Here is a 26,412-nt window from a genome sequence, read left to right on the forward strand (position 1 = left end):
ATCTGCCTAACCCTGCTTCCTCAGTCCCCTGGTTTCTCCAGTGAGCACTGCTTTTAGGGAGCCTTCCAGCATTTACTTAACATCTTTTAGACTTTCAGTACATTAAAAAACAGCCAAACAAACAAGCCACCTTCAGATAACTGCAGCTACCCTGTGTTAGCAGTGAAGCAGAACGACCTGGGGCTGCTACCTGAGGTGAGATTGTTGAAGTCTCTGCACCCCATAAACCTCTCCACAGACGCAATAATCAAAATCAGACCAAATCAAACGGGTTTAATGGGTACCAATGCTCCCTGGTGGCCTTCCAGCCCGCCAGAGAGGAGACGAGGAAGGGAAGACCAGGAAACCATGTGTTTGTTTTGGGGGGCAGTTTAAATGCCCCATGGGAATGGTCTTGAGCATCTCTGGGGAGGGGTCATCATTTGTCGGGCTTTCTCGGAGCTGGAGTCTGGACTGAGGCGACTCCCAGGGGAGGGGGCTTGGAATGGAACTTTCCATCCAAATGTACCAGATTCTTTGGGTATATGGATGCCAGGGGCTAAAGTGAAGCATCCACCCAAACACTTGTCAGGGAAGGCTCTCTGCTGAAGGGTCGTTCATGAAGAGAAACGTCCAACTGAGCTGAGCCAAGGGACAGCCGTGTGAAACTGACGGGCGCGGCAGTCCAGGCAGATGAAAGAGCAATGGTGGGCGCACTGGGGCAAGGAAGACGTAAGAGAGAAATTGAGTCTCGTGGTGGAATGTTGTGAGCAGGCCGGCGTGTAATGGGCCTGTACGTATTTGGTTTGGTTTCAGAGATTTCCTCTTTAAGTGCATAGACACTTCAGAAGTTATTTTGGCTTCTACCAGTGGAGAAACCCACATTGTAATTCCGCTTCGCGAAAGAACAAGAGAAGCTATGGGAGTCCTCGATGTTAACATTGGCCAAACAAGGATGCTGGTGTATCAAGAGTACAAAGATCTGCAGAAAATGACGAAGATAATCCAAAATGCCTCTGATGAAATACTGGGCGAATTCTCTGGAGAAATCATGAAGAATGAGGTCATAGGTATCGTGGCTATGCTAACAGTCTGGAGGTGTGCTTTGCTGGGAGGGAATCACAGATACTGAGGTGAAGGCCGTAGTTTCCACTATGTAGATCTTTCCATGTGAAAAAATGCCCTTGTGCAGGCTTCCCTGATGGGTATGTATGGTCTATAACCCTAGCTAGGTTTTGGGTTAATTTGAACATCTTACTTTACAGATTAAAGAGCTGAAACCTACAAACCTAAAGTGCTTTTTTCCAAGGTTCAATAACAAGCCACTGGCTGGGCCAAGACCAGTCCCCGAGTCCTCGTGACTCTATGTACCCTAGGCTACTCTTAGCACAACATCGTCTTAGAGAGTGGCTGAGAAGAAGGCTTGCAAAAACCCCTCAGCTAGAGTGAATTGAATAGATTTAGTCACAGTGCGTGGGATTAAAGTGGACCGATTTGTAGCTGTTATATAGGGTGTGATACAAGAAGGCCAAGTGTGGCGACAGCAGCCTGTGATCCCAGCTACTGAGAGGCTAATGCAGGAGGATCACTTAAGATGATAAAGAAAATAAAGGAGGGAAGGGGGGAAAGAAAAACAAAAACCACGTCCTGTAAGTGTTCAGTGTGTGCAGATCCTGAGACCTAACAGCTTCTGTCTGAAACCCTGGGATTAACTCCAGAGACAAAACAGGCTCTCTACCACTAAGCTATGTCCTTAGTCCTATTTTTAAAATATTTATTTATTTATTATGTATACAATGTGTGTATGCCTGAAGGCCAGAAGAGGGCACCAGCCCTCATTACAGATGGTTGTGAGCCACCATGTGGTTGCTGGGAATTGAACTCAGGACCTCTGGAAGAGCAGGCAATGCTCTTAACCGCTGAGCCATCTCTCCAGCCCCCCTTAGTCCTATTTTTAATTTTTATTTTGAGACAAAGTTTCACTACATCGTCCAAGCCAGCCTTGAACGTACTATAAAGTTTATGGAACACCTTGAACTCAAAATCCCCCAGCCTCAGCCTTCCACATAGCTGGGATTATAGGTCTGTGGTACCAGGGCCAACAAGAACAAGAACTCTATTCCTTTAATTCCTATGTCTCACCAAAGAAGTAGGGATCGGTCCTAGTCCCACAAAAGAGTACGTGTGAGTATATGTACAAACATATATATGTGTTACATATATATTCAAAGGACAATATAATTATAGTCTTCAAACTAAATCCTAACTATAAAACTCAGATTTTTAAAGGTTTTTTCAGTTTTTAATTCCATCAAATATAATTCTATTTTTGCTTTTTATTTCATGATTAGAGAAACCAACATTGCTTATAATCATGAGACATGGTTCTCTTTTGCCTGAAAAAAATAGTTCATACTATTTTATAATTTATATTATAAATATAATATATTTATATTATAAATATAATCCCAGAATCCTGTGATTCACAGAATCCTGTGTAAGAATAGTATATGCAATTAGAATGTGTGTAATTGCAGAGATGGAGAAGATGGGAGAAGTCACGCGGGCAGGAATTCTCTTCTTCCGCACCATGCTGCAGGAGCTTCGGGAATGCCTCCAGCTCCTCACGTCCATGGACTTTGTGTCATTGCTGCTGTATGAGCACAAACCTCACACGGACTCGACGTACTTCCAGGACCTCGAGTCCCAGGATATAGAAGCCAATGTGGTCCTTGTGCATGACATCCTGAAAGGAGTGATCTTGTTTTCTCAGCAGGAGATAGAATCTTCCCGTGACTTGGAGCAGTGGGAAAAGTGGAAGTTTGTGAGTTGGGGTGTCTTTTTGTGAGTTTTGGAGCTTTTTTTTTGTCTACAAATTATAATGGCACAACTCACAGGTATCCAAGATGCAGGAACCTTCTCATAGTAAAGACATCCTCTAGCCCACCTCTGTGTTCCCAGACGACACAGCTGACATCTTTAAGCCTGTGTTCTGTATCCTTTCTCACAAGCCCTCTCCCCAGACTACACACCCCAAAGCTAATTCGTCTTGCCAGTTGAGAATGTCCCCTGCGGAGTTGTGTAAGCCGGTGAGCTGGGCCCTGTGCTTCTGCTGGTGATGATGGAACTTTCTTTCGTTTTTTGTTCACAGTACATTAACAAGTACTTAGTTGAAGATCTTTGTGTGTTTGATCCAACTGCTAGCAATGTGGAGGTTAATGTACAGCTTATTATGAACTACATCCAAGGTAAGGGTCTGCCTAGTAACGTAAATGTATACCAATAGAACAAAAACTGTAAGAGATTCCATTATAGTGAAACAAATGATTCTTCAAGTGAATTTACATGAAAATAAAAATGTTCATGAGTTTTCTAAAAAGAAGGATACAATCAACAATTTGCTCGATCCCCTAAGGTGTCTGTGCCACACGTTAAGAATTTAAAGGTGCCATACCTACACACAGTAAATAAATAAATAAATAAAAATGTAACTATTAGGAGCTGGAGAAATGGCTCAGTGGTTAAGAGCACTGCCTGCTCTTCCAAAGGTCCTGAGTTCAATTCCCAGCAACCACATGGTGGCTCACATCCATCCGTAAGGAGATCTGGTGCCCTCTTCTGGCCTGCAGGCACACATGCAGACAGAATACTGACAATACTGTATACATAATAAATAAATAAATAAATCTTTAAAAAAATGTAACTATTAAAAAAAAAAGAATTTAAAGGTGAGCTGGACGGTAGTGGCATGTGCCTTTAATCCCAGCACTCGGGAGGCAGAGACAGGAGGATCTCTGAGTTCTAGGCCAGCCTGGTCTACAGAGCGAGTTCCATGTGTGCTTCTTCCTCAAAATGTATTCATTACAAGACTACACTACTCAAAATTTGTTAATATCTCACTACCGAGGAAGCTGAGGCAGGAGAATCACTTCAGTCCAGACGCTCAGGGCAGCCAGACACTACAAGACCCTCATCTCAAAGCAAGCAAACAGGAGCTGCAGTGAGGATTGGAACATTAGGCAAGAAGTCTTCTACTTTTAGCTCCAATAAGGAACAAAAACATTTTAAAGAGCACTAGTGTACAGAAGCTGGTAATGCTAGCCTTTCAGAGAGGAGCCAGCGAGACTGCAGAGTGAGAAGGAGGCTCTCGGGTTGGAGGAAACTAGGAACCTGCCCCAGAGAATCAGCCATGTCTAAAAGCAAAGGCACAAATACAAAGGCACATTCCTGCACCGTGTGTGCAAGAGAACTAAGGAAAGAATGCGTTTTCCTCCTTGCAATTTAGGAAAAACTAATCACTGATTAGACAGAAGCAGAAAGATCTGCAAGTTCAAGGCCAGTCTGGACTATGGCCGGCCAGTCAATACTGCACAGAGACTCTGACTCCAAAACAAACCAAACAAAAAAACACCCCAAATGGTCAACAGAAATAACGCTCTGTGAAGTCTCTCCAAAAGAAAAAACCAGTAGTGGGGATGGGGTGGGAGAACCGAGCCTGGAGCTAGGCAGAGCTATAGACTTCTCTGGACTCCCGATCAGTTCCTCTCCTTCCCCTCTCCTCCCTTCTCTCTGATTCCACCAAGCCAGACACTTCCAGGCTTCTGTGATAGTTTAGGTTGAGAGGCACAGATCTAAGAGACCCCTGGGACGAGGGAGAGACAAAGGCAAGGGCAGGGAGGACAGCCGCAGACCTCAGACTGTACGCACAGGGGTGGCAGAGCCCTGAGCTGGGTGAATGGGTGTCACGGAGATGTTGCTAGGAAAGTGAAGTGCTCCCAGGAGTTTGAGGTGCTTGGGAATAGCAGAGGACACGAGACTCAGGAAGAACTAATGTGTTCCTTGAGTAATGTGAGTCCGGCATAGAACTCCTCTTTGGGATGCTACATGGGCTCATTCCTGGGAGTCTCTTCATGGGTGCCACAGGCCTGATTTAAAGTTCTGTTCAAGGGAATCAGTAACAACAGCAATAACAAACCTGGTCACTGTCCACTGTCTGCTGAGTGTGCGCACTTCTGTGTGTGTGTGTGTGTGTGTGTGTGTGTGTGTGTGTGAGAGAGAGAGAGAGAGAGAGAGAGAGAGAAAGAGACAGAGACAGAAAGAGACAGAGAGACAGAAAGAGAGAGAGAGAGAGAGAGAGAGACTAAATATTGAACATGCTAGGCAAGCACTCTACCTCTAAACTACACCCCTTCCCCTCTTTACTTTTTGTTTTGAGACAGTCTCAATAAGATGCCTAGACTGTTCTTGAACTCCATAGCCCAGGCAGACCTTGAACTTGTGATCCTCCTGCCTTGTGTCTTCTGAGGGGCTAGGATTACAACCCATCCACTGTATACTTTCATGTACTTATTCTATATTTGAGGACTTGAAAGTGCGGAGAAGTCTGCATCTGTGTCCCTAGGATGCCTAGCTCCAAGTGAGGTCCGCCATCTCCAATCTCTGGTTCCTCCTTTCGGAGAGAATGAACACCCTCCATGAACTGCAGCACCACCTCCCGAATGGGATCAATTTGTCTAATTGGTATTCTCCTCTTTGGTCTCCACCAACCTGACACCTCCCTCAACCTAGGAGCAGACCTTGCTGCTGGGTTCCTTGTATTCCTGAGTGATGTTCCTCTTCTTAGACAAAAGCATAGGCACCTAGCAGTCTTCAGTCCAGTCCCTCTATCAGAAGGAATCAGGATAAAGAGCAGGCCTTGCCGTTGCCCCTTGCAGCTGCACCCTTAATAAGCCCATCCTCCACCCAGGGAGACGCAAAAGGCTCCTTCTGTGGCGTGGCACCGTTGTCTGAAAGGCATCTCTTTAGGCTCTGCCTCAGATTTGCCTGTTAGAGCCACCTGCTAGTGCAGGCTCTGCTCAGAACACATGCAAATTTTCACCCCTTGCCCCGACTTTGAACTCACCTGTCCTCTCTCAACCGCCTTGACCACGAAAGGACTGCCCGGGGCGTTTTGCTTTCCAATAGTGCCCTCAGGTGGCAGGACTGAGAACTTCAAGTAACAGAATGGGACACAGCCAAAACCCAACAGGCTTCCCTTTCATGCAACCAGCAACCCCTTCGTGTTATCAATCTCTATAGCAATCCACAAAGTTCATAGGTCACCGGACATCACTCCTCTCTCATTTAGATGAAGTTATATCAAGAAAGTCTGAGCTTCGTGTTTAAGGGAAGGGGATGTGTTCTTTGGGCACGGCTTCCTGTTTGTGTCGGGAGAGGATGCTTTTGGCAGGGCCAACTGTTATCCAAAAATCTGGGTGGCCTTCTTGTAACTTTGAGGCAAGCTCTTATTCAGGAAGCCCACTCAGCCTGAGATGACACCAGCGGGTTTCTGCAGTGCCTGGGATTGGGGCTGCTAGGCAGGGCGTGGAGCCTGGGGTGTGGTTGACATCCCATTGGAGAAAATATTCTCTCTTTTCTGTAAGGTGTCACTTGCAAGTAGCTTTTTGGCTAGGGATGGGACTTTGTGTCCGTGTCCTCCTCTCAGTGCTAGAATTTTATCTAGCTTGAACCTCGGTCTGTGTGTGCTGTTACAGGCTCTGTGAGTTCATCTGTGTATCAGCTGTTACGTCTGGAGGACGTTTCCAGAAGAGGGCACCGGATCTCACTATAGATGGCTGTGAACCACCATGTGGGTATGGGGAATTGAACTTAGGACCTCTGGAAGAGCAGCCAGTGCTCTTCACCTCTCAGCCATCTCTCCAGCCCAAGGCAGAGGAATCTTAAGCCAAGGTCACCCTCAGTTATATAACAAGTTCAAGCCAGCCTAGAGTATATGAACTCCTGTCGATAAAAAAAGAAAGAAAGAGAAAAAGAAAAGAAAAAAGGAAAAAGGAAAGGAGAAAAGAAAAACAAACATAAAGCGCACAGCACACCCTTCTGGAATACACTACCCTTCTGGAATACACGGGTCAGTGTTTGGCAAACACAGCGAATTGTGCCGTCCTCACCACTACCTAGTTTGATGACATTTTCACACAGAGCTGTAGCCCCGTTAGCACGCCTCCCTTGCTAGCCTGGCAACTGCTGGTCTGCTTTCTGTCTGTGCATGCCCATCTCCAGTCTCTGATAGCAACGCGATTAGGTAATAGGTGCCCTTTTGTGTCTGGTTCCTTTCACTCACTGTAGTGTTTTCAGGACCCGCTTACATTTCAGTGTGTATTAGTTGTTTGTTTCTTTCTTATGACTACATTGTCTATATATTGATAAGCTGTATTTCATTTATCCAGTTATCAGTTCATGAGCCTCAGGGATTTTTTGGTTTTGGCTCTTGGAATTGTGTTTCCAGGAACATTTGTTTACAGTTTTGTTTTTGCTTTTTATTTTGAATGTGCATATTCTGTTCTCCTGGTAAGAGACCTTAGTTAGGAGTGAAATAGCTCTCCGTTTCGCTTCTGTAGAAATGTCTGCATAGCCTTTTAACTTCCAAGGTAGCTAGTGAGGTGTTGGAAGCCTTTCTTGTTTCTGATCTTGCAAACGTTACCTTTGCTTTGCTTCTCCCCAGAAGCTCTATCTCGTCCCTTTATTCCCAAGGTTGTGAAATTTCCCAATGATGAGCCTTGACGTGGCTGTCTTCACTCAATGTTCCGGGTGTTTGCTGGGCCAATTCAATTGTGAAATCCGGGTCCTCGCCTCCTAGATGCCTACAGAGCGTCAAGGTTGCCACCGCAGCTGTGCAAGTTGTGCACTGCACAGAGGTGCCCCACTGAGGAGGCAAAGGGCAGCTAAATCGAACCTGGATTTCACTCACTGAGCTGTGTGCCTTCGCTTGAAGCTGCGTCAGCTTGGAAGGGGCGGGCATCTTTTTCTTGGCATGCCTTTTCTCTGCTCAGCCCGCTGCAGGCCAGTGCACTTACCCAGGACAGGTGACCTGGAGGCTGATGGTGACCCTCCTCTCCCTTTCCTATCGTCCTTCTTTGTAACACATTTTCCAGACATTGCTTATCCTAGACCCAGTCTTCAAAATCCTAGTTTTAGTGGCTGGAGTACAGCTCCGCAGATCCTTACTGGTTTGCATGAAGCTAACGAGCTAACTAATGTCTCATTTTCCAACCTATTTTCCATCTTCTTACCTTTTTACATGCTGATAAATTCAGCCTCCTCTGCCAGTTCTGCTGACGGGGGAGGTACGTGTGTTTGATGTCCGAGAGCACCTGCATTGCTCTTCTCTAAGCCTTTGCTTTCTCCAGCCTCTGGCTGACATTTTGCTTAGGTCTCCGAGGGCGTTGGTAATTGCACCTTGAAGTCTTCTCCTTCCTGGAGTTTCTCCTCTTTCTTTCTCTTTTGGTGTTTGGATCTCTGTCTCAGATTAAACGATTCCTGTATGAATGGAGTCACTTCCGGTTTCTATGCCTCTCTGAGCTCTTGAGCTGTCGGCTTCCTGTGTGACAAGATTCTTGGTTACTGCCTGGAGAGGAAGCAGCTTACTCTCCCAGGTCGTAGAGCCTAACGGGGAAGTCTGCAGGGCCTCCATATTTAGAATACATCTTAGCGTCCTCCCCATTGTCATCAGCGAACTGCCACTCAGCTCGTTCTAATGCCGCACTCTGAAACTCTCTGTGTTATCTGAGATATTTCTAGAAGTGGGAGAAGTCCCCCTGGGCTGTACTATGAGGTGGATTCCTAAGAACTCTCTTTCCTAAACAGCATCTAGACACCGTGTGAGTCCTGAGAGGCCCCTGAGATATGCAGTAAGTTGATCTAGGCATGCTAAAATAGGTATGCAGAGTAAGGCAGTTGTGCGCATTTGAGGGAGACAGGGAGGAAGCATGGGGCAGAATTTTGTTTTCTCTTAGGTGGTGCTGTGGTTCCCACCTAAGGGCTTGTTGAACGAGGCAGTGCAGATGTTAACAGTCAGACAGACCTCGTCAGAAGGCGGAATTTAAGTGAGGAAATCAGCTATATAGATAACTTGTAAAGAGTGTGCTTCAGGCAGGGCAAGGAGTCAATGCAAAGGCCGCAGAAGGCAGGAGTGTGCTGTGTGTTGAAATAGTCTAGAGGAAAGGACACTGTGTCAGGAGCAGAGTAAGAGAATTAGAGATACTTATAAGGTGAAGTGATGGCTTGGGGAGTGGACTCAACCAATCACACCATCATAATATAATATGAGAAAGCAGAAAGTATTTCATGACACGGCTTATCCTTTGAAAGAATCACTCTGATGGCCCGGATAGTGGTTCATACTTCTAGCACTCAAAGGCTAAGGCAGAAGGATTATGAGTTCAAAAGTCAACCTGAGTTACACACAAGACCCTATATAACAGTGGTCCCGAGTTCAATTCCCAGCAACCACATAATGGCTCATAACCATCTGTAATGAGGTCTGGTGCCCTCTTCTGGCATAGAGGTGTACATGCAGGAGGAACATTGTATACATAATAAAATAAATCTTTGAAAAAAAAGTAAATAAAATATAAGGAACTGAGCATAGCAATGCCCATTTTTAACTCCAAATTTTGGGAGGCAGTCAGACAGACCTATGTGAGTTCAAGGCTAACCTTGTCTATATATACAGTGAGTGCCAGGCTACCCAAGACCTTGTAAGATCCCACTAAAAAAAAAAAGAAAAGAAAAGAAAGAGGGGGAAGGGAGGAAGGAAGGAGGAAATAACATTCTGCTTTTGTGATGAAAAGGCTTTTGGGGGTGGGGGGCGCTGCTGTCAAAGAGAACAATCAGAGGAGCTGCTGCAGGGATTCAAACAGGAGTGGACCCGACAGAGACAGTGAAAAGTGGTCAGAGGTATACATAGTACAGACTCTGGTTAGACCCAACATGAACTCCACAGTTTGGGTGTGAAGTGTGAACAAAGCAAGAGCCATAGTTGACTGTGGTTTGGAAGAATACGAGCCATTAGTGAAATCAGAGAGCACTACAGGGAAGAGACTCAGTGGGGAAAGAGGAAGAGTTCAAGTTTGGGGGCTGGAAAGGTGGCTCAGATGCATTTGCATGCAGAAAGAGTACTCGCTGCTCTTGCGGAGGGCTGGAGTTTAGTTCCCAGCAGCAACATCTGGTGGCTCACAACCACCTGTAACTCCAGTTCCTAGGGATTCGATGCCCTATTCTGACCTCTGTGGGCTCTCACTTGCACATACACGGGCACATGTATGCACACACATAAATAAATAAGGTAAATATTCTTAAAGCGTTCACATTTGGCATGCTGAAGTTGGGGCGTCTATTGGGCTGTGAGCAGAAATGTGAGTAGGTAGCTAGAAAAAGAACTCAGATTTTGGAGAGAGCTCTAGGTGGGGGTGTAAAATTGAGATTTATTAGCCAATAGATGATGTCTTAGTTATATTGCCCTGAAGAGACAGCATGACCACGGCAACTCTTATTAAGCAAAAACATTTAATTGGGGTGGTTTACATTTTCAGAGGTCTAGTCCATTATCATCACTGTTGGACATGGTGGCATGCAGGTAGACATGGTGCTGGAGAAGGAGCTGAGAGTCCTACATCTTGACGTGCAGGCAACAGGAAGTGGGCTGAGACACTGGACATATCTTGAGCATAAAAGACCTCAAAGCCCACCCCTACAATGACATACTTCCTTAAACAAGACCACGCCTACTCCAGCAAAGCCACACATCTTAAAAATGACACTCCCAATGAGCTTATGGGGGGCAATTACATTCAAACTACCACATTGCACTCCCTGGCCCCCATGTAACAATATCATAGTGCAAAATGCATTTAGTCCAGCGTCAAAAGTTTCCATAGTCTATCACAGTCTCAACAGTATTTTAAAGTCCAAAGTTTAAAGTTTCTTCTGAGATTCATGCAATCTCTTAGCCATAATCTCCTATAAAATAAAAATCAAAACCAAGATCACATATTTCCATTCCAAACACAGGGAAGGGAGCATAGTGAGGAAGTACTGGACTAAAGCAAGACCGAAAAACAGCTGGGCAAACTCCAAATTCTGCATCTCAATGTCAATCCTGAGTTCAATCCCCAGGACGCAAAGATAAAAGGAGATAACCAAGTCTTGTAAGGACCAAGCCTGTCCTCTGGCCTCCACACGCATGCTTCCACAGGTGCACCCACCTATTTTAAAAACTAAAAGTTGACAGGCAGTGGTGTCACATGCCTTTAATCCCAGCACTCAGGAGGCAGAGGCAGATGGATCTCTGTGAGATCGAGGCCAGCCTGGTCTACAGAGCTAGTTCCAGGACAGGCTCCAAAGCTACAGAGAAACCCTGTCTCAAAATAAAAAATAAAAAAATAAAAGCTAACAGGTGAAGGGGCTGGAGAGGAGATGAATGGAGCTCAGCGGTTAGGAGCAGAGGACTTGGGTTCTGTTCTCTTCAAATCACCAACTATTTTCAGTTTTGTTGACTGCAACACGCTTTCTTTCTTGGGCTGGTTCCGCTCCCTGTTAGTAGCTTGCCTCAACAGTATCCCATGACTCTGGCATCTCTAACACTTGGGGTCTCCAAGGCAATGCAGGCTTCTCCTTCACAGCTTCACACAATGGCCTTCCTAGGAAATTCAGGGACACATGCCTGGCCTTAACAGCTCTCCTTAGTCATGAAGATTCCATAGCCCTTTCTTCTCTCCTTGTCTCTAAAGCCAGAAACAAGGTGTGCTGCTTGCTGGGACTAAAACATGGCCCCCTTATTCAATTACATCTTCACCAGCTTTCTGTTTCTCATGGTTTTTCACTGCTTAAACTCAGCTTTCCTGGATTTCAGTCTATAGACAAAGCTGGCCTTGAATTTAGAGATTTGTTGCCTCTGAAGGTTGGGATTAAAAATGTGTACTACCACACCTGGTTCTAAGTTTTTCTTTTAATTCTTTTTAGTAAGTTGGAAATTTATCTTGGTGGTATCTTGCACTGAGGTTACCACTCCCTGTATTCTATTTAATTATCTGTTGATCTCCTAGTACGCAGGATTTAGCTCTATTTCACTTTCTAGTGCCCCTTTTCTCCTCAAATCGTACATTTTGTATTTTTCCTTGCTCATTATAAATCTTCAGAAGAGTGACTATTAATAACCACACAACAGAGAGAACACTAGGCTGTTTCAAGATTTTCTTTGCCAAGGGAATTAATCCAAATCTCTTCACTTTAGCCTCAGGCAGATTCTTCAGACAAAGGCAAAAAGCAGCCACATTCTTCACCAAAATATCACAAGAATGATCTCTACTCCACATATTGATATTCTTTTTTGGGTTTTTTTTTTGTTTTGTTTTTTTCGAGACAGGGTTTTTCTGTGGCTTTGGGGCCTGTCCTGGAACTAGCTCTGTAGAGCAGGCTGGTCTCGAACAACATATTGATATTCTTATCCTCTTGAGCCAGCCCCCCACAGTTAAAACATCCTCAGCACCACTGTCTCCCTGCTCCTGTTAATAAGGTCCATTGAGCAGCACTTAAAACTTTCCACTGCTTTTCTAACTCAAAGTACCAGAGTTCACATTCCTCCACACAAAAACATGGTCATGCCTATATCACAGCAATACCTCAGTTCCTGGGACCAACCTCTGTCTTAGTTAGGGTTTCTATTGCTGTGAAGAGACATCATAACCACAACAACTCTTATAAAGGAAAAACATTTAATGGAGTAGTTTACAGTTCAGTCCATTGTCATCATGGTGGCACATGGCAGCATATAAGGAGACAGGGTGCTGGAGAAGGAACTGAGAGTCCTACATCTTGACCTGCAGGCAACAGGAAGTAGTCTGAAACACTGGGCATATCTTGAGCATAGGAGACCCAAAGCTCCACGGTGATATATTTCCTCCAGCAAGGCCACACCTACTCCAGCAAAGCCGCACCTCCTAATCGTGTCACTCCCAATGAGCTTGTGGCGCCAGCTACACTCAAACTGCCACAGAGGGTTCACGAAGGGGAAAGTGAAGACAGTTCTTTGAATGTCTTGCCACAAAGGGAGCATGGCCGCAGGTTTGCCTGGGGTATGTCACCAAAAGGCCGGAAGTTATTGCACTGAAACATGAATTTCTGTAAAGATAAATTACATTGACTGAGCCATCTTGATGTGAGTGGCCTGCACTGCCACCTGAGACCATGGTGATATCTGGGATCATACTACCAGCAGAAGCCATGTCTGGGTCTGTGGTCCCTCTGCAGCCAGGGTCTGTTACCACTGAAGGCCTTGTGGGTGTCTGTGATCTGTGCTGCAGCTTGAAACTATGATGATGTCCATGGGCCGTGCTGCCACCTGAGGCCACATTGACGTCCTTGGCCCGTACCGCTGCTGAGAGCTATGATGGCGTCCATGGCCCACGATGTGGCAGAGGGCCATGTTGATATTCATGGTCTGTACCTGCCACTGGTGACCATGCTAAGGTTCATGGCACATGCCGATGCTGGAGACCATGTAGATGTCTGTGATCTGAGCCGTGGCCATAAGCCATGTGTAACCATGATCCACGCTCCCACAAGCAAGCGACTTTCTGCCATGGTATTGATGACTGCAGATTCACAGTTGAGATAGATGGACATAGAATGCTTCTGTGAGAACCCCGCCCCCTCAAAACAGTAGCAACCTAAGCAGAAAGCCATCTAAGAGATTTCTTAAAAATTGTGATAAGGGGATGCTGAAGAGATGGCTCAGAAGTTAAGAGCACTGGCTGCTCTTCCAAAGGTCCTGAGTTCAATTCCCAGCAACCACATGGTGGCTCACAACCATCTGTAATGAGATCTGGTGCCCTCTTCTGGCCTGCAGGCATACATGCAGACAGAACACTGGTATACATAATAAATAAATCAACCTTTAAAAAAAATTGTGATAAGGATGCTGAAGTGTAGATGGCTTCTGGCAGGGGTAGGGTGGTGGGAAGGACTGCTTTCTTTAAGGGCTGACCACCGGGAGTTTAACCATGCTCCAGTGGGTATACGGGCAACACAAATTGGACTTATTTGTTTGCTTGCTTTTTCTTCTTTTTGTGGAGGGAAGGTCTCAAAGGTGGGGTTGGGTGGACCTGAGAGGACTGGGAAGTGAGTGTGCTGGGTGTTCATGATGTGAAATTTCCAAATAATGAATAAAAATATTATTTAAAAAATTACACTGACGGAAATTCACACATTTGAATCATGGCTGCGCTGTGAAAAAGCCCGGAACGCGCAGCAATAACGCTCACGATGGGAGCAGAACTGTTTGCTTGCGAGGACTCGTGACTCATCCTGGAACAAACTCCATCTCAGCCGTAATAAATCAAAAACTGGGATTTCCTCCTTGTTCAACACCACACCACTCGTTTCATGCGTGGCTCGGGAGGTGTCTGCCTCTGGGATGACAGCCAATCAACAGCAATGCATCAAGTGCCCAACTGTCACCACAAAGTTAGCCATGCTGATGTGAGAACAGCTGCAGCTAGCCTGCACATCCTTCCAGTGTGCGTTGCTGGACAGACCTCAGCTTGTCGTGGCCAGCAGTAATGCTAAATTTTAAAAAGACTTAGGGAACGTGAAGCAATAGAAACAGAGAATTCAAACTATAAGAGCAGATGGAGAAGGGACACAGTCAAGGAATACTGCTGGTCCTGGCTTCGTTGTCATTGAAGGAAGCCGTTCAGCTTTTAAACTTGAAGTTAAATACTTCATTCTTTTTGCTTTGCCTGTTTTTACTAATTGTCTATGCTTCCCGGAGGATTTAGCTTAATTAATCCAGTGTTAAAGCAGAGACCCACAAATTGAGGTTTAATTTAAAAACATGCTTTTTATAGCCTCGTGTTTCCAGCATAATGAATTCCCTGTGTAATTAAAAGTTTGATTAAAATGGGACCTAAAAATACCATAATAAATGCTTTCTGAATACATCCCTGTACATAGTCAAAGTCTTACTCTGAAATTCTTAGAGCTTAAAGTTGGTTTAAAGATCACTGTAAGCATTGCTAAGGCAAATCAGAATGCTCATAATTTCGTAGATTCATAGAAGAAATAAAAGTAGACTTCTCTTGAGAAGTGCCATGAGGGTCGGTGTGGGGTGTCTGCCAAGCTGTGACGACCAGGCGCCTGTCTACCGCCAGAGGGCGGTGGCAGCCAACGGTAATGGTTAAAGGTAGCAGCTGCAGGAGGCTTCCTCAGAGGGCTCAATAGGGCTCTGTAAATAATACATCCATCTCTGGAAACGACAGGGAAACAGGTTCTGAGCTTTTGTCCTGGTAACAATAAAACGGGACATAAGCAACAGAGGCTTGTAAAAGGGAACGTGCTCTGCTCTCTCCCTGTCCTCCTGTCCTTGAATCTCCATGGAGACGGTGACTGGTTTAGTGATGGTGGCAGACAGGGGTCTGCACATTGGGATGTTCAGCCCAGATCAACAACCACTGATGCAGCTGAGCCCTCGTCAAGGATTTGGGAAAGACAGAACCAAGCTGTCTTATTTCAGGAAATTCGTTGGGATGGGTACTAGGAGTGTCCTGGGATGAACTTGGCTCTTATTTAATTTAGATTCATAACACTGGAACATTAAGATAATCAGAGTAATCTTTGGAAATCGGTAATATTTCTTTGTAACGTTTCCAGGAAGTTAATTAGCACAAAGAGGGATCAATGATAACAATGCGCACTCAGGGTTTGAAGTTGGTATTTGTATTGGTCTAGAATTACCCATAAAGTGAGATGAATCAGATATTCCTACTGTGTTCTCATGGCTAGCATCCGTTCTTGTTCTTATTCTAATTGTCACTAATATTATTGAGCTGTAATCTGGAAAAACTTTTAGGACTTGAAATAAAGAAATTAAATTATTCCTTAATTTAATGTTGTTTCAATTCAACATTTATTGAACACTTACAATTGAATGAGAAAAAAACAGTGCTTATAGGGGGGGGAGTGAGGGAGTGTGTGTGTGTGTGTAAAGAGAACATTAGACAATTAATTGCATCCACATGTTTTAAAGTCAGCTTCAAACAAAAATGAAGACTTGTGAATGTTTCCTCATTGCAGGGGCTTCTCTGGTATATGATGCACCTTAGCTTGTAGAGGTTCCTTCAAAACCAAGATAAAAACAAGCCTGACTCAGGGAAACTTGCTGCTTGTATTGGTAGGAGACAAGACAATAACATATATTCTGGAGTCTGCAAAAGATGGCTCAGTGATTAAAGGTCCCTGTCACCAAGCCAGCAACTTAAATTTGGTCCCTGGGTCACACATGTTGGAAGGAGAGAATGCCTACAAGTTTGTCCTCTGGACACACACACACACACACACACACACACACACACACACCAATCAGTAAACAAAATGTAAAAAGATATCTATCTTAAAAGTCTAGCAGATCATTGAGATTATGGTTAAGATACTCTTGGATAGTGATGTTTAACACTCTCTCGCGGTTTTTTTGTGTGTATATAACGGTTTGTTCAACTCAAATCAGCAGGTCTTCGCCTGAGCCCAGGCCCAGTTAGACTAGGAACAGCAAGGATGGGTGAAACGCAACCTGAAGGCGTGCGCCACCCCTGCCCTGCTATGGGTTTTTATTAATACCAATTAGCATTCACACTACATATGATTTGAAACAATTTTTAAAGAATATTTAAAATATAGTAGTATTCATTATGAACTAATATGCCCAACCCTAGCATGCCTTATTTGAGCTCAGTTCATGTTACTTTGTTTTCCAATGCGGCCAGTGACCTAGGGCTTCATGCTAAGCAGGCGCTCAACCCCTTAGCTCCACCCTCAGCCCTTTTTAGTTTTAGTTTACAACAGGGTCTCACTCGGGCCCTGTTCAAAATCATTCTCTAGCCTAGACTAGCCTCAGACTAGCCATCTTCCTGCTTCAGCCTGCCGGGCACCACGCCCATCTGAATCTGAGGTTTTTAAAGATATGGACTGTATCTTTGAAACTTTCCACCTCTTCTGGTCCTATTCTCTTTTCTCATAATGCGATCATAAATTTGACACTTATAATTTCACACCTGATTTATTCCTTTTACTATATCTTTTTTGCTTGTTTGTCCTTTTGGTTTTTCAAGACATGGATTCTCTGTGTAGCTCTGGCCATTCTGGAACTTGCTCTGTAGATCAGGCTGGCCTGAACACGGAAATCTGCCTCTTGAGTGCTGGGATTAAAGGCTATGCCACCACTGCCTGGCTTCCTTTTACTATAGCTTTATGAATTCGTAAAGCTTACAGGTTTTTAAACTTTTAAGAGTTATACCCAAATATGTATAAGACTCTACACATTATGTGTGTGTATATATGTATATATAAAATTTTTATATATATAATTATAATTTATAGATATAAATTCTTTCACTATTCACTGCTATGTATTATTCCATTAAATTAAAATATTAAATTCTATCTCTCTTATAATTAAATATATAAATGAGATGCTATTATGATTTTGATTCACAACATAGATTATAAATTTTAATCATATTTTAATTTATTTCATAATAATTAAAGTACAATTTTACCTATACTAACTTTTCCTTTCTTGATGCAGGTCATTCTCGAATCGAAGTATGGAAATTTGGCAATCTTGTCATTGAACTCCTGTACCACTGGTTACACATTTGTTTAACTCTCATGGAGCTAAGAGACAAACAAAATAGTTGTATTTTACCTCCATTGCCCAAGAAGAGTGATACCTCTGCTTGTGCAAAATTCTCAGCGAAAAGTTAAGGACTGGTGCTATATTTAGGACGCGTGGCCAATGCTGTTAATAAGGAACTGTTGTCAACTGGAAAGGAACGCCCCATAGACACTTCTGCTTCCCGGCATTCACCTCAGCAATCTGTAAAACCAAAAGGCCTACCTAAGGAGAAATTAATCTAAAGAGTATGCAGTTATGGTGGCCATAGCCACACGGACCTGAATATGTCCCTTCCAGTCTGAGCTTTCTGTCCGACCTGAGACTACAATGGCTGTTTGGGAAATTGCTTCTTATTCTTTTAAATATCAAAATAATGAATCCTGGAGAGCCTGGGTGCAGAAATGGCAGCTTTTACATCAAAAGAGTACCAAACAATAAAGATTTTAAGAAGAGGACTTGTAACTGTTTTTAGAGTTTTTCAAAGACTTATCCAAACACTACTTCTCCATCTGTCGGGGACCAGCCTCAACAAAAATACCTCTTGCCAGGGTAGAGGCGTGGAAATTGAGAAATATAGTAAATAATATAAAGATGTAAATGAAAATAATAAAATGGAGAAACATATAGGATAGTATCGGGAGGGAATTCCAGTTCACCTGAGTTTAATTTCCAACTGCTTAAAATACCCCTGACCCTAAAAGGAGTAAGACAAAAGACTGCATTAACATGATACAAGGAAATGAACAGACCAATTGAAAGTCGCGGGTTACATTTATAGTTAATAAAATTTATAGTTAAATAAATACTGTTGCTAGAACAAAACAAGTCACGTTTACACCCTAGACCAAAACATTCTGTAGGCAAACCACTCCCTGGGTAGAATTCCAAGTTATCTCCATAAAGGGAACTGGAACTTAGTTGGATCCTTAGACTCTAGTTTTAGGTGGGAACAGATCTACTTCTCGATTCCTGGAGCACAAGGGCTGGCTATTAGCCTCACCTGTTAACAATCACCTTGAGAGAGCTGAACGCTATGATTTACAACCAGGTGGGACCTTCCTTTGAGGTAGAAGCACAATAACCTTGAAGGAACAGAGGTCAGTTCCAACTCTCTGACCTTTGGCCAACGTGGAAATAGGCTCACATTTCTGGGCCTCCCCATTCATCCCTTCTTCACCTCTCCTTTCCGTGACAATCTAGAAGTCACCTTTACATTACTGTTTGTTTGAGACAGAGTCTCTCTGTATTTCTGAGGCTAGCCTGGAACTCCTGATCCCCCTGCCTCAGCATTCTGAGTGCTGTGAGTATAAGCATGTGCCCTGCCACAGATATCATTTTAATGAACAGAATTTTTTTGTGGGAAAATGTTTGTCCATGACTCATCGAATAAAGAAAACATCAATTTTTAATAACAAAAACTTCTCAAGTTCTATAACTACAAAATAATTTATATTTTTTCAAAGCTTGTTATTACAGCAAACTTTATTGGTGCATTGTGAGATTTCATCTTTGCAATAAGATATCTGATGACAAACTCCATTTTTAATAAAATTTGCAAAATTAAGCTTTATTTTCTTAGGCTGTCAGGTTGTCATGTGTCCTGAGTGTAATGGAAAAATTAAAAATGCTGCAGGATCCCCCGCAGCAGCAGGCAGCAGAAATGCTGGAGGTCCCCAAGCGGTGGCAGCGGGCCACTGGGTGGCAGGCAGCAGGCACTGAGAGCAGCCAGTCCCAAGCAGGGACAGTTTTTAAGAGACAAGCCACACCCACTCCCTCCTTCATCTGCTGAGGCAGGCAGATCTTCCTTCCTGCTTGCAGCCTTAGTCTCTCTCTTCTTTCTGTCTCCCTCTTGAAGAGACAGCTTCTATCTCTCCCTTCTCTTCTCTCTCTCTCTCTCTCTCTCTCTCTCTCTCTCTCTCTCTCTCTTCCCGCCTCTCTGCTCTTCTCCCCTTCTCCCCTCCCTTCCATAACCACTAAATAAATATCCAACCTCAGTCTGCATGGCATGCCTATCCATGTCTCTGTCTCTCGCCCACCGCAGCCACCACATGTCTCCCTGTGCTGGACCAGCCACCGCTTGGGGACCTGCAGCTGTCCCTGGCCACTTTGTGTTTGGAGGGAGGCATTTGCAGCAACATTTCTAGCAACAGTGTTCTTGAAGATTTTAACTGATAGTCGTGTATCCGAGTGGCTTCAGAATAAACTTTTGAGTACAAATAATGGTTCAGACAGTCAGAAAGAAGAGCGTCAGAGAGGCTGTTTTTATTGTGGTTACAGGAATTACATTTTCTATGGCTTGGTGTAATAGATATCTGTTATTTTCACTTTTCTTCTTTTTTGTATTTGACTTATTTGTATTGTATGCATATGAGAGTTTGCATGAACGTATGTCTGTGCATCGTGTGCATATAGTGCCAGAGAAGGCCAGAAGAGGGCGTCCTATCCCTCTGGGACTGGAGTCACAACCAAATGTGAGGGGCCACGTGGGTGCGAGGACCTGAACTCTTTCCCTGGATGGGCAGCCAGTGTTCTCAGCTGCGGAGCTGTCTCTCCACCAGCCACATTTTATCTTAGCATAAAGAGAAAGAGAGAGAGAGAGAGAGAGAGAGAGAGAGAGAGAGAGAGAGAGAGAGAGAGAGAGAGAGAGTTTCTCTATGTAAGACTGGCTGGCCCGGAACTTAAACTGTTCTGTGTAGAACAGGATGGCCTCAGATTCATCGAAACTGGCCTGTTCTGGCTCCAGAGTGCTGGGATTAAAGGTCTGCGCCACCATCCCCAGCTTTATTATTTTTAAGATAGTGTCACCTGTAGTGAGTGCCTAGAACTCACGAGGTAGCTGAAGATGACCTTGAATTCCTGAATCTACTGCCTCTACTTCCTGAATGCTGAGGTTACAGGCACCCTTTCATCACCCTGCCTGGTTGTGGAGTGCTGGGGATTGCACCCAGTGTTCTGTGCATGCTAGGTGAGCACTCTGCCAACTGAGCTGCATTCCCACCCCCTTCCATGTTTGGAGCATGGCTGCAGACTAGCTCACTTGATTCTCCCAAGAAAGGCAGTGGTTCTGATGCCATCACAACTTTATAAATGAGGAAACAGGCTTAAAGAAAGATTGAGCTGTTGATTTTCAAGGTGGGCAGTTCACTAATGAAACCCTGGAAAGGAAGAAGAGAAGAGAGAACAAAGAAGAAAGGGAGACACCTGGGGGCCAGTCAGGCAACCTCCAGCCAGAAGATGGAGTAGGGAAATGCAGAAGGAAAGAAAGATAAAAAGCCCTGAGGAAAAATATAGATGAAGCCAGGCAGTGGTGGTGCATCCTTTAATCCCAGCGCTTGGAAGGCAGAGGCAGGCAGATCTCTGTGAGTTCGAGGCCAGCCTGGTCTACAGAGTGAGTTCTAGGACAGGTTCTAAAGCTATGGAGAAATCCTGTCTCAAAAGACAAAAACAAAACAAAACAAAAACCATAGATGAAGTTAGATAGGTTAAGTTATAAGAGCTAGCAAGACATGAGCATAAGACAAATCATTTACAACTAACATTGTCTCTTTGTCATGATTTGGGAGCTGGTTGGTGGCCAAAAAGAAAAAGCCTGGTACATTTGGCACCCGGTGTGAGACCTGAATTTCCACACAGGGCCTGTGATAGCTGAAGAGACAGAGAGAGAGAGAGAGAGAGAGAGAGAGAGAGAGAGAGAGAGAGAGAGAGAGAGAGAGAGAGAGAGAAAGAGAAAGAGAGAGAGAGAGAGAAACACAGCTCCTTTAAGAGGATCTGTCATACTGGCATGCTAAGTAGAAACAGTGTGCCAAGTTAAAATGCCTGCCACAGTGTGAGCACCCTCTTCCTAGAGCTGGAGTGGTTGAATGTAGTTCCGGGTCAAAGACAGCTCCAACCAGGACCAGGGCAGTGGGCTTAGGTTTGACTTTCAAGCATCAAAGAGGGAGCAGAGTCAACCAGCAGGGCTGCCGCCAGAGGACCTGTCACCACTGCTTAGCAGGTGAAAATTTGTCTCAGGTGGCCAGAAAAAGAGATACGCAGTAAAGACAGACCCAGATTGGGGAAAGCAAACAAACCAACAAAAACACCTTTAAACAAGTATGGTGCTTTAAAATGTGCATAGACTTAAGAAAGAAAAGAAAATGAAGAAAATGGGTGTAGATAATCATGGGGAAAAGTAAATAGTTTAAAACAATAAAGTCAGGCCAGGTGGTGGTGGCGCACGCCTTTAATCCCAACACTAGGGAGGCAGAGGCAGGTGGATCTCTGTGAGTTCGAAGCCAGCCTGGTCTACAAGAGCTAATTCCAGGACAGGAACCAAAAAAAAGCTATGGAGAAACCCTGTCTCGAAAAATAAAAAAAAACCAAACAAACAAACAATAAAGTCGGGGCCGGAGAGATGGCTCAGTGGTTAAGAGCATTCCAAAGGTCATGAGTTCAATTCCCAGCAACCACATGGTGGCTCACAACCATCTGTAAAGAGGTCTGGTGCCCTCTCCTGGCCTGCAGACATACACACAGACAGAATATTATATACATAATAAATAAATAAATATTAAAAAAATAAATAAAAAATAAAAACAATAAAGTCTTTGAAGAGAGAGTGAAGTACTATAAAAGAAAAAAGTCACGTAACCATGGGAAACACACAGGGAGCCTGGTTCCCTATGGTGCTGTGTTAGCTTTGAAGTTTTTGAATGCTTCTGAGTGAATGGCAGTTGCTCAGAGACATGGGATTTTCACAGGGACTGCTGAATTAAAAACAGTCTAGATACTTTAGGAATGCTTTAACTTTAAAGTGGAAGTCAGGAAATGTATTCTGTTGGGGAAGACGTTATGCCTTTGTTTTCACAGGAAACGAAAGTCTGTGGATTCATTCAAAGTTAAGATGAGTTTTGATCGGGGGAGACTGTAGTGTGAATCTAATAGATCTTAACAAAAACCTGGAGTGAGATATTAAAGGGATGAAAACTGAAAGATCAGAGAACTAAAGCAGCCAATCACTAAAGTTCTTATCTCTATGAAATCCTCAACAGAAAGGCTGAGACCCTGTCTCTATGGATCCTCAGACTGAATGGTTCCGAGTTTCTGTCTTCACTCACCTTACAGTCCCATCTCCACCTCCCAAGTACTGGGATCAAAGGCCTGAGATCCCAACTGCTGGGAACAAAGTTGTGTGCCACCACTGCCTGGCGTCTATGGTTAACTGGTGGCTAGCTCCACCCTCTGATCACCAGGCAAGCTTCATTAGAGCATTAACAAGATATCAGCACAGAAGACCTCCTTAAAATCCTGACTATAGACACAAAGAACTAAACCTCAAAAAAATCACAAAACAGGTGACATATGTTTTACCTGCTCAAACATAAAACAAAATACCATCTTTGGCTGGCTTGTGTACAATGCACAGTCCATACTTATGTTAATGCAGATATGTATGTTACCTTTGAAAGTGTTTTCAGAGCAGGGGCTCAGACACCAGTGAAAACAGATGGTCCAGGTGATCCAGCCTCTCAGAATGCCTCTGTTGCAGTTTTCTCAGAGTTCTGCATCCAGAACAGCTTCAAGACTGCTGGCTGAGATGGTCCAGCCTCACAGATGATTCTAGTCAGGACTTCAAATAAGCCTTTCCATTGCATAGAGACTGAACAACAAATGTTATAGCTAGTTTTCTTAGGACTTCACTATCTCAGTTTTCTCTGGTTTCCTAAAGATGTGTTCACCCACAGACAACAAGAAGCAGTCTAGGGAACACAATGCCTACATTCCCAGGAGGTGGGGTGGATGGTTTTTGGTCATTTGGTGGGTTTTGGATGTTTGTAATCATTTAGTGGGAATATAGGAATATAGGATAAAAAGACAACTATTAACCTCAAATATTTTATGTTGGTATGGATTTTGGTGTGTTGATACAAATTTAAAGTTACTTTTTGTTATACTGTATATCTGTTTCTACTCTTGTTTAAGGCATTGTACCTGTGCAGTTCATTTCAAAATTTGAGGCAAAGTTCTAGCCCTTGAAAACTATTAGATAAATCATTTAGGATAATTAATAAACACAGGTTAATAGTCATCTACAATAATCAAATTTATAGTCATATTAGGTATGTTTTCAAGGTTAAAGAAATATATTTTAGATAGCCAGGTGATCTTCAAACACTTCAAAGACCTACAGAATATGGCATTTAAGATGTTTAATCACCTGAGACTTTTCATGACAGTGAGACATGTCTGCTCCTGGCAACACCAATTTACTTCAGAGAAGATAATGAGCATCAGAGAAACTCCATATGAAGTTTGTTTTCACTGTGGCAAAGTTAGCCACTGGGCAAAGAAACTGCTCTTGCCTTGACTGTCAATAGTATGCTGTACAAACTGGATAAACAGGGCACAAGAAAAAAAAGACTGCTGAACTTTGCAAAACAACGTGGGACAATCCTTCAAAATTCCTGCTTCAAGGAAAAGTCTTCCAGATATTCTAGGCCTATAGACTAAAGATTGGATACCCCAGTGTGGCAGAGGAACATTGGGTGACTGTCCAGGAAGCCAAGTGTCTCTGTCATTTTGGAGGTGGCTTGCACTACACTTTCGGTTTACCAAGGTAATATTATATCCTTCTGGGGTCTTTGATGGAATTAACTAGATAGTTATAGTCTTCCTTAGTTATAATAGAAGGAACTTAGGTACAAAACTTTGGACTCAGCAAGATAGGATTAATAATAGAGTATTTTCTTTAAATTTGTCAAATGTAGATAAACTGGATATTGTGAATGTAACTGATAACTTGATACACCTTGATAACTGTTTTTATTGTTTATAGTTTTACTTAGGATTAACTGGATTTTTTTGGGGGGGGGTTTGAGACAGGGTTTCTCTGTGGCTTTGGAGCCTGTCCTGGAACTAGCTCTGTAGACCAGGCTGGTCTCAAACTCACAGAGATCCACCTGCCTCCGCCTCCCGAGTGCTGGGATTAAAGGCGTGCGCCACCATCGCCCTGCTAACTGGATTTTTTAATTTTAAATTATTATTACATATTTATTTAGCTTTTTATTTTGTGGGTGTGTCACAGTACACACATGAGATCAGAAGACAACTTGTAGGATCAACTGGCAGCAAATGCTTAGCTACTGGTGCCTAAAAGGATTTTTTTGTTTGTTTGTTTGTTTGTTGCTTTTTCGAGACAGGGTTTCTCTGTGGTTTTGGAGCCTGTCCTGGAACTAGCTCTGTAGACCAGGCTGGCCTCAAACTCACAGAGATCCGCCTGCCTCTGCCTCCCAAGTGCTGGGATTAAAGGCGTGCACCACCACCGCCCGGCCCTAAAAGGATTTTTTATAATTATTCATTTTATTGTTTTCAATTTTGTGTGTGTGTGAAACTGTGTATGGGTATGGGCATATGAGTGCTAATGTCTGCAGAGATTGGAGGTACTGGCTTCTTCTGTAGCTGGAGTTACCAGTGGTTGTCAGCCATCTGACATGGGTGCTAGAAATCAAACCCAGATCCTCTGCAAATGTAGCCAGTGCTCTCAACCACTGAGCCATCTCACCAGCCCCATCTTAATTGGGTTTCCTAGTTGACTCCTTATAGCACACAGGCAAAATGACACCGTGTCATTTTCTTTTATAATTACAGCATACCGAGAAACAGTGTGAAGAGTCAAGACACTAATAAGGGACTCAGAAAAGGCTCCAGGGGCTGGGGATGTAACTCAGAGGTAGTGTGCTTGCTTAGCAAGTGTAAGGCTCTGAGTTTCAGCTCAGCAGCATACGTTAGAAAGAATCTATTGGGGGCTGGAGAGATGGCTCAGAGGTTAAGAAAACTGACTGTTGTTCCACAGGTCCTGAGTTCAATTCCCAGCAACCACATGGTGGCTCACAGCCATCTATAATGAGATCTGGTGCCCAGAACACTATATACATAATAAATGAATTTAAAAAAAAAGAATCTATTGGCTCTTCAACAACTTTATTGAAATATACTTCAGATAACATCCATTTCATCTAAAGTACGCACGTCAACAGATTTTTGCAGGCTCATGGGATTGAGCTGCCATCGTAGCAATTTCATGACATGGTTTTTTGTTTTCTCAAGGTAGGATCTCACTATGTAGCTCTCTGTTCTGGAACCCACTATGTAGACCAGGCTGGCCTCAAACTCACATAGATCTACCTGCTTCTACTTCCCACATGATGGGATTAAAGATGTGTGCCACCGTGCCCAGCATTTTCACCAATTCTTAGGTAGCCACCAGTCTACTTTTTTTTAACTTTTTTTTTTTAAAATAGAATCTCACTGTGTAGCCCTGGCTGGCTTGGAACTCACTATGTAGGCAAGGTTAGCCTTGAACTCACAAAGATCTGCCATCCTCTCTCTCCTGAGTGCTGGGATTAAAGGCATATGCCACCACATGTAGCCCCCAATCTACTTTCCTTATGAATTTGCCTATCTAACAAATATAAGAGGAATCATACAAAATATATGATCTCTTATGACCTCTTATTCTCTATGTTGTGGTATTCTAAATATAATAAAGCAACCAGTTTTCCTGAATTTCTATAAACATTCCTAACCCATTAAATCAGAAGACTTCTCCCCTAATAATCTCATAAAGATTTGAGGTGGTTTGTACCCCAGTACCCAGAGGTAAAGGCAGGAGGAACTGGGAGCTCAAGACTACTTTGAGCAAGATGAGATCATTGTCTTAAAAACATACATAGCTGGGCCCAAGGATACGGTTCAGTCGGTAGAGTGCTTGGCTATCAAATGCAAAGCCCTGAGAATGATTCCCAGCACCACTTAGAACTGGGTGTACTGGCATACAACTGTAATCCCAGCACTTGGGCATCGAAAGCAGGAGGATCCATAGTTCAAGATTATCCTTGGCTCCGCAGCAACTTTGAAGCCAGCCTGGGTGTTGTGAGGACTATCCTTGG

At 43.7% G+C, this 26,412-nt stretch overlaps 1 protein-coding gene across 1 annotated transcript in view; it reads left to right on the top strand.

Annotated features, from left to right (window-relative positions):
- The window catches only part of Efcab5 (EF-hand calcium binding domain 5), a 107,859-nt gene that overhangs the window by 76,971 nt on the left and 4,476 nt on the right, over positions 1 to 26,412 (top strand). The window contains exons 19-22 of the mRNA XM_075941798.1: positions 796 to 1,049; positions 2,517 to 2,803; positions 3,131 to 3,227; positions 17,396 to 17,569. Of these exons, the coding sequence (XP_075797913.1) occupies positions 796 to 1,049; positions 2,517 to 2,803; positions 3,131 to 3,227; positions 17,396 to 17,569 (812 nt within the window). The remainder of the gene's footprint in view (positions 1 to 795; positions 1,050 to 2,516; positions 2,804 to 3,130; positions 3,228 to 17,395; positions 17,570 to 26,412) is intronic.

This window comes from Microtus pennsylvanicus, chromosome 11 (genome assembly GCF_037038515.1).
Source record: "Microtus pennsylvanicus isolate mMicPen1 chromosome 11, mMicPen1.hap1, whole genome shotgun sequence".
Classification (NCBI taxonomy): Eukaryota; Metazoa; Chordata; class Mammalia; order Rodentia; family Cricetidae; genus Microtus; species Microtus pennsylvanicus.